At 39.2% G+C, this 8,283-nt stretch overlaps 1 protein-coding gene across 2 annotated transcripts in view; it reads right to left on the bottom strand.

Annotated features, from left to right (window-relative positions):
- Positions 1-1,255: 1,255 nt before the first annotated feature.
- The window catches only part of MORC4 (MORC family CW-type zinc finger 4), a 59,576-nt gene continuing 52,548 nt past the window's right edge, over positions 1,256-8,283 (bottom strand). The window contains exons 13-15 of one of the 2 annotated variants that reach the window (XM_011970451.1): positions 3,015-3,705; positions 2,440-2,723; positions 1,256-2,134 (exon numbers count right to left, since the gene is read on the bottom strand). In XM_011970451.1, the coding sequence (XP_011825841.1) occupies positions 1,981-2,134; positions 2,440-2,723; positions 3,015-3,705 (1,129 nt within the window). In that variant the 3' untranslated portion in view covers positions 1,256-1,980. The remainder of the gene's footprint in view (positions 2,135-2,439; positions 2,724-3,014; positions 3,706-8,283) is intronic. The other variant, XM_011970452.1, reaches the window with a different exon arrangement.

The raw sequence follows: 8,283 nt of genomic DNA, 5'->3' as shown, positions 1-8,283 counted from the left end.
ATTGAAGTGAATGGACTCACACAGATAGTGGTACTGGAAAAAGCAGTGTGGGGTCAGGACCACAAACCAGGGAATGGGCTGAGAGTAAGCACTAGGAAAGAAGAGTTCAAATTTCCTACCTTCTTCCCTTTAAAGCCTCATTGCCTGCCCTCCTTCCTACTCCGTCCCTTCATTCAGCCAACAAACACTCACATAGGCAGAACCTTCAATGCTCTGAATTTTTTCCTCCAGCAGACTCCCATTCATCTGTGTGAAATCCCATCCGCTCACAGCCCCCATCTGATGAATAAGTCTCACTGAGAGAATGTCAGAATGTGCTACTCTTCCCTCAGTACTATTTACATTTAGACAACTGTGGCCTTGACTATCATAATCCAAATGTCTAACATGAAAATTAATCACATGGCAAGCAAGAGCTGGGGTGAGGTGGAAGGTAACGGGGCAGGGGATATCTTTCAGTACTCATTCTAATGATGAAGCCTGGATCTGGCCTCCCCTCATTCCCTGCAGTCTCACTGGGATATCTACTATGAACCCCCTTTCAAAGGAGGTAAAATTAATTTGGAAAAGTGTTCTGAAGTAACTCTGTGGGGGAGAAACAGAATGAATATCCAAGACATTTCCTCTGGACTAGCTAATCCTTTTGCCATTGCTTGATCTCACCTTCCTTTGATTGTTTCTCCTCTACTTCCTACTTTTTACTGTTGGTATATTTTTATGTGTTCATTGTTCAATGTCTTTTGAAAAGTATCCTGAACTCTTTGGAGAGTATGTGCTATGTAAACACAATAAAGAAATGAATACAATGTCTCCTTTTACAAGATAATAAGTTTTACTATTTCTGATAGTATGAGGTTTACCCCTCACTCAGCACTAGCCTGAAGAGTGAGTAGGTGTATTCTGGGGGACATCAGATAGATTCCACTCTAAAATACTTCCCTAACTACCCGAAATCCTCCCATTAATTTGATGATAAATATATTTTTTAATTTGAGCCTTATAGGTTTGTTTTTCAAGAATCCCTTAATAAAATGCAAATACCAAAGCAGGTGAACAGATCATGATGTAACCTTAGTTCCCTTTACATTAACCCACCACTTCTATCAAACACATTTTTCACATTCCAAATTTTTCCACGCCTTTGTTTATGCTTTTCTTCTTCCAGAGGTAATGCTAAATTTAATATAAATTAGAAATATAACATTACCTTATATTTTCACATAATCTCTCATTTGATATTCAAATCCAAGCCTACTTGATCTTTTTAAAAACAATTTATTTTTTCCAATGTAAGAATAACAAGTTTAATACTGAAAATCTGAAAAAGGCAGGAAGACAGGAAGAAGAAAACTATCAACCATAGTCCTACCACCTAAAGAACACTCATTGACAGTGTGGCCATGCTCATTCTTTAAGCCTTAATTTAGGTCCCATTTCTGGTGTGGTGCCTTCCTTGAACTTCCTCCCCTAGATCTTCCATGTCATATCTGTACCACTCAGTTGTACATATCATACACTTTTGTGTATAATGTGATGTATGTCTTATGTTTCCAACGAGATTGTTACATCTTCGAAGGCTGCAAACATGAGTTATACTTATTAGCTTACCCCCAAAACACCTGGTATACCGGACCCAATATCTGCTGATTGATTTAACCTAAATGAATACAAACCATTTCAGAAAAAGATATAAAATAGACCACATATCCAGGTCATGAAAATTAAAGCTTTCAGGTCACCTAGCTTGGTGACTATTGCTTTTCTATTCCTAGACTCTTTAAAGTCTATTTAAACCGGCCTCTTTCTCCACACCAAAACTGATAAGAAGGAGACTGATTATGAGCCAGGATTTACACAGAGATTCTCTATATAAGGCATAAAGGTGAGGGTGAGAGAGAGACAGAAAGAAAGACACAGATGTAGGGGAGGGAGAGAAAAGAGAAGAGACAGAAGAGAAGAGAAGGGTATACAGTCTGGTGCTCAATCCAGTATGTGATTTGCCTCCAGCACCGTGTACAGGATCCCATCCACTTGTTCTGAGTCATACCCGATCTCACGAAGCTCCAAGTGAGGGAGGACAGAAGTAAGGAGATAGCTGACGTGGATACGTAGCCGCGTAAGCTTTGCCAAAGCCCTGTATGAAGGAGTGAGGGGGCAGGAGAAGAGATGACATGGAGTCATTAACCAACAGAAAAAAATGAAGCCCCTTCAAAATGGAACCACATTTCTCAACAGTTATGTTTTCATTAGCTAGAAAGAAGAAAGCACAACACCACCAAGCACAGGGAGACTGGCTGCAGCTTTCTAAGAAGTAATTACTCAATTCTTGGTGGCCTGTGAATTAAGGCTTCCTCCTTTGTCTATGGCCAATAACAGGGGGTCCTGAGGGATGCTTCCCATTAGCACTCACAAGCTGATAACTAAACCCTAGTAATTAACCTTTCTAGGTCATCTCCCTCTGGGGTCCGGTAGGAGACCTGAGCCTTCTGCAGCATTTCCAGGTGTGTCTCTGCTTCCTTCAATTTCTCTTTTAACTCTTCCTTTTCCTCTTTGGTTCTTTCCAGCTCAGCTTTCAGAATCTGGAATTCAGCTTGGCGATAACCCATGTGTTTCTTGCTCCAGTACAAGCCTTCCGCCTCCTGGGTACTGTAGATCACCAATTCATGTTGGACTTTCTTGAATTCAGACTGCCAGTGATTCCTCTCCTGTTCCAGCTCCTCCACCTGCAGTCCAAGAAACAGAAATTCAATGACCCCACAAAAAAACATGCCCAAAACCATTCCTCATATGGTCATCCTGTGATTCCACTATACATATTCCTCTACTTAGGGACCTTTTCAATACCCTAAAATGGGCAGGAAGCCTACTACAGTTACTCTATCTGAAACACCACAGAATAGTTCAAGGGCGTATTTTGTTTAAAGGCCTCAGAACATTAAATAATCAGGGCACCAACATCCCGGTCTCTTGGTTACAATGGTCTCTTATTCCTAGTGGTGAGGTATTACCCTAACCTTTTGCTGGAACAAATTCCTTTCAGCCAAAACACGTTCCAATTTTTCTGTGGTTCTCTTCAATTCTTCCAGCTCTCTCTGGTTCTTCATCTTTGGTGTATTACGACCTTCATTCTCCTCATAGCCTCTTCCTTTCTCCCCAATGGCTGCAGCAGGGATTGCAGCAGAGGCCACAGAATAAGGCACTGGGTTCCAGGATTCAACTGCTTTTCGTCTCTCAGCAAGCTCCTCTCTGTTAAAAGGGATCAGCTGAATGGGAGCTCCTGAATCTCTAACACCTTTGGCAACACCAACAACAGCTACAAAAGGTCCCTTGTTCACTTCCTCTTTGTTTATGCTTGTGCTACTTCTGTTAGATTCTTCTGCCACCAATCTTGGCATCTGATCTTCTAATTCTTCAGGAAGCAGGGACCCCTGGCGTTGGTCTTTGGTCCCTGGATACAGAATTGAAACCTCCCTATTCTGACCTGTATTCTTGCTTGCTTCTGGATATTCTGGGAAAAGGTATGGTGGTGTACTTCTCTCAGAACTCGATTTATCATGGCTGTTCTCCCCTTCTGGGTAGGCAACAGGTGCCTCTACCCTCCTGTAAGGAGCAGGCATGGAATAATCTAGAGAAGGTGTTGTCATCTCATTCTGGAGCCTTCTTCGTTTCTCTACTGGTTCTTCACCTAGGATCCATTTGTACTTACTGCAAGGAGAGGAAATTAAATTGTAAGCTGTCACAGTACAAGTTAAGTATTTTCTGATCCTATGGAGCCCCAACTCAAACTTCCCATATTCAGACCGGCTCTAGATGTTACCCACAGACAAGTTCAGGTTAGGGACACAACTTTACCCACAAGCCTCAACCCTTTCACCAGTGCAATTGGTATTAAGGGAGAGGTGAAGTTGAAAGATGTGAATGGGCAGCATCTGGGTATAATAGGACTAGGTTGACCTTGGTAAGAGTTCTAAAAATAAGATTGCGACCAGCCTGACTTAGAAGTATCCTAAAGATGCAAGTCTAGAAGGAAGACAAAAAACACATACCCCAAATCCCCTAACACAAGAATGGAATAAAAAGGCCATAAAAAGCCTAGAGGAGTATGCAGAGAACAGTGCCAACTCATTAATTTTACAGCGTCACAAATGCCTTCCAGTATCAAATACTTATGTACATTTTTTTTTATATTGCAGCAGAACCACACAATTCTTTCACCAGCCCACTGGATTGTGGCTAATGCCCCCAGTTCACTTGTAAAAGTTAACTGAATCACAGGGGCCTATTCAGAAACAAAGAAAGTGAATCAGCCAATTCAAGTCATTTCCCCCTTGTAACAAAGAATTCCCGTGCTCAAGCACAAGCAGACACTCCCTGAGTTCTGCAGGAAAGCCCATGATGATGGCCTTAAGTCACCTTCCATTTCTGGCTGCTGTATGCACTAGGGGTTGAAGAGCTAATGAAACAACTGGCACCAGAGAAATCCATTGGCAATTTTTAATCGTGCAGCAGGGTGGGAACCCCATTTTTATCCTTACAACTATTCTGCCCTCTCTCTGGATAACCAAGACATTTCAAGATAAAATCAACTTTCAAATTTTCAATGAGAAAGCATCAGACATATGATTTGCCACCTCATACTACCTCAAGGCTGCCCATATTTCTCTGTATTTTCTGAGAACACCTGTAAGACAAACCAAACTGTAGCTTCTTATAATGCCCATATGTTCTTCAGAAATACAACTGATCTGCCATCTTAACAGATCTTGTTGTGTTAGCCTTAGGTAAAAGCAAAAGGACTTAGGACCTATGTAAGAACAACTGTATCCATCTTTGAAGATGTATAAGGACTACTAGTGATGGCCCATTCAGCTGTGTTACTGAAGAAGACAGCAAACAATCGGTTGGCAGGTATAAAGGAAAAGTATATAATACTAAATAGCAACAACCAAGCCCTGTGAAAAGCAATTACAGTCATATTATTTGCCTTCTCTTCGTTTTCCCACCTCTAAGGGTTCTGTCCTTAACTATCTTCTCTTCTGACCCTGTGTTTCTTCTCCTTCATAATCTTATACAACCTCTTGGCTATAACCTCTGGGCAACAACTCCCATATTCTCCCAAACCCTGACCCCCAGTACTGAATTTCCAACTGCCTGTCACATATTTCTTCCTGGACTCCCACTGATATCTCAAACTCAGTATGTATAAAACCAACCTTTCATTTTTCACCTTCAAACCTGCTCCTTTTCCCTATGTTTCCTATTTGTGTTACAACAGCACCAAACTGTCAGTAATATTTATACAGTAGTTTTACATATTATCAATACTCAAGTTCAAGCTCCCTCTACCTTTCCTGGACTACTGCAATGGCTTCCTCCTATCTCCAGTCTCCCCTTCTCTTACCTCCAGATCACTGTCCCAAGCTAATCTTCCTAAAGCATTGCTCTGATCATGCTACTCTTCTATTCAAAATCTTTATTTATTGCTCCCCACAACATAAAAGCTTAAATGTCTTAGCTCAGTATTGAAGCTTTTCCATGCCCAAACATAGTAAACATTGAGCACTTACTCTGTACCAGATCATGTAAGAAGTGCTTAACATGTATTGCTTCATCTAATTCTTCCAATAAACATAGGGATTATTATCTCCATTGTTTTAAGGGGATGCTCAGGAAGAAGTAAAGTAACTTTCCCAAGATGGCTAGTAAGTATCAGAGCTGGGACATAATTTGGCCCTAGCTTTATCTCTCATTACTCCCTTCACAAACATCAGTCAAACTGGATGCCCTGTAATTCCTCATGCTGCTCCTTTTGACTGGAGTGCCCTTCTTCTACCCAACACTGCATGTGTAAATCCATCTCAAATGCTACTTCCGAATTCCTATAGCACTTCAAACACTCTTATTAAAATGCATCACTTACTACTGTGTGTGTGTGTGTGTCTCCTAGTATAAGTTCCTACACAGAAGGGAGCTTAATTAACCATGCTAGATGGGGAGGAGGGAACAAAACTTTCACATAAGAGGCAACCAAAAAAAGAACTATTATGTGAATGAGGGAAAATAACTAGATTTTACTTATTGGTGCTATACTTCTCCAGAAAGTCTGGCAAGTCCTTTTAGGAATCAATTCTCATACCAGACTTGTATTCACTCATTGAGTAGAGATTAATTATGGGTTTTATATACTAGAAATTCTCCAACTACACAGTTCCCTCTTATTTCCTTTCTGCTCTTTGTCACATTCCTCCATTGTCTGTCAATTTATGGTGCATTTTTGGTTTTCTCCTTTAAGTATTTTACATTTTCTGACATACACCATGTTTCTGCTCCTTCAAAATGCTTTCTGAGAGGCTTCTATAATTAACCACTATCAGTTTTTGTATTCTTTCATTAACCAAGACAGAGAATGATATATTCAAATTAATATATTTCATTTTTTACTCACTCATTTCATAAATGTTTCCTACTATGTTTAAGGAATAGGCAAGAATAAGGACCAAAAATCACAGCCCGTAATAGTGTATATATACTCCTTCCAGATGATGTATTTTTCAACATCTTTACTGGGACAGAAATATATAAATTCATTTAAGGTGTACAATTCAACAATTTTAGTATTCTCACAGAGTTGTGTAACCATCACCACAATCTAAGTTGTGAAAATATGCACCACCCCGCAAGAAACCTCCTACACATCAGCAGTTACTCCCCATACCCCCACTGGGCCACTACTCTACTTTCTGTCTCTGTAGATTTGCCTATTCTAGGCATTTAATATAAATGGAATAATACAACATATGGTCTTTTTAAAACTTGCTTCTTTCACCTAAATGGAATAAAACATATAGTCTTTTTTTAACTTGCTTCTTTCATTTAACATAATGTTTTCAAGTTTCATCCATGTTGCAGCACATAATCAGTATTTCATTCCTTTTCCTAGCTAAATAATAGTCCATTGTATGAATAGGCCACATTTTATATCCATTCATCACTTGATGGTTATTTAAATTGCATCCACTTTTTGGCTACCATGAATGATGCTGCTATTAAAACATTAATATACAAGTTTTTGTAAAGATACATGTTTTCAGTTTTCTTGGGTAAAAACTTAAGGGTGGCATTACTGAGTCATACAGCATTCTGTTTAACATTTTGTGAAACTACTGGAATGTCTTCCAAAGCAGCTGCAACATTTTGCATTTATACCAGCAAGTGATCCTCCCACCTCAGTCTTCCAAGTAGCTGGAAGTACAGACATATACGCCCAGCTAATTTTTGTATTTTCTGTAGAGACATGGTCTTCCTATGTTGCCCAGGCTGCTCTTGAGCTGCTAGGCTCAAATGATTCTCCCACCTCGGCCTCCCGAAGTGCTGGGATTACAGGCATGAGCCACCATGCCCAGTCTCTTTCTTCAACTGCAATATGAGCATCTAAAAATACAATTTTCCCTCTGAGTATTTCTTTAGCTTCAACCCATACTTTTCATATATTTTGTTTTAATTTTCATCTTTCCAATATATTTTTACATTTTCAATGTGATTTTTTTCTTTTACCCATTTGTCATTTTGGAAATTAAGACATGTGTCATTTAATTTCCATATATTTGTGCATTTTCCAAATTTCCTTAGGTTGTTGATTTCTAATTTAATTATATTGTGATTGGAGAACATCCTTTGTATAATTATCAATCCTTTTAAAAGATTCACTGAGGTTTGTTTTACAACCTAACATACAGTCTGTCTATCCTGGAGAATATTTCATGTGCATTTGAGAAGAATACATACTATGTTGTTGTTGGGTGAAGTTTTCTGTATATATGTCAGGTCTGGTTGGTTCAGAATGTTCTTCAAGTCTTCTATTTTCTTGTTGATCTTCTTCCTAGTTGTTGTATCCATTATCGAAAGTAGGGCATTAAAGTCTCCAACTATTATTGTTAAATTGTCTATTTCTCTCTACATTTTTGCTTTGTGTATTTCTGGGGCTGTGTAGTTAGGTCCATATGTGAGTGTAGTTACTACATCTTCCTGATGGACTTTATCGTCAATGAAATGTCCCTCTTTATACCCATTAACATTTTTTATTCAAAAGTCTATTTTGTCTGATATTAGTATAACCAGGTTTGCATGTTGAATCTTTTCTATCCTTTTACTTTCAACCTATCTGTATCTTTGCATCTAAAGTGTGTTTCCTGTAAATAGTATATTTGCATTTTTAAAAATATATAATCTGAGGCTGGGCGTGGTGGCTCATGTCTGTAATCCCAGGACTTTGGGAGGCCGAGG

The sequence above is a fragment of the Mandrillus leucophaeus genome, unplaced genomic scaffold (genome assembly GCF_000951045.1).
Source record: "Mandrillus leucophaeus isolate KB7577 unplaced genomic scaffold, Mleu.le_1.0 Scaffold949, whole genome shotgun sequence".
Classification (NCBI taxonomy): domain Eukaryota; kingdom Metazoa; phylum Chordata; class Mammalia; order Primates; family Cercopithecidae; genus Mandrillus; species Mandrillus leucophaeus.
This window is presented reverse-complemented; position numbering and strand designations above follow the sequence as displayed.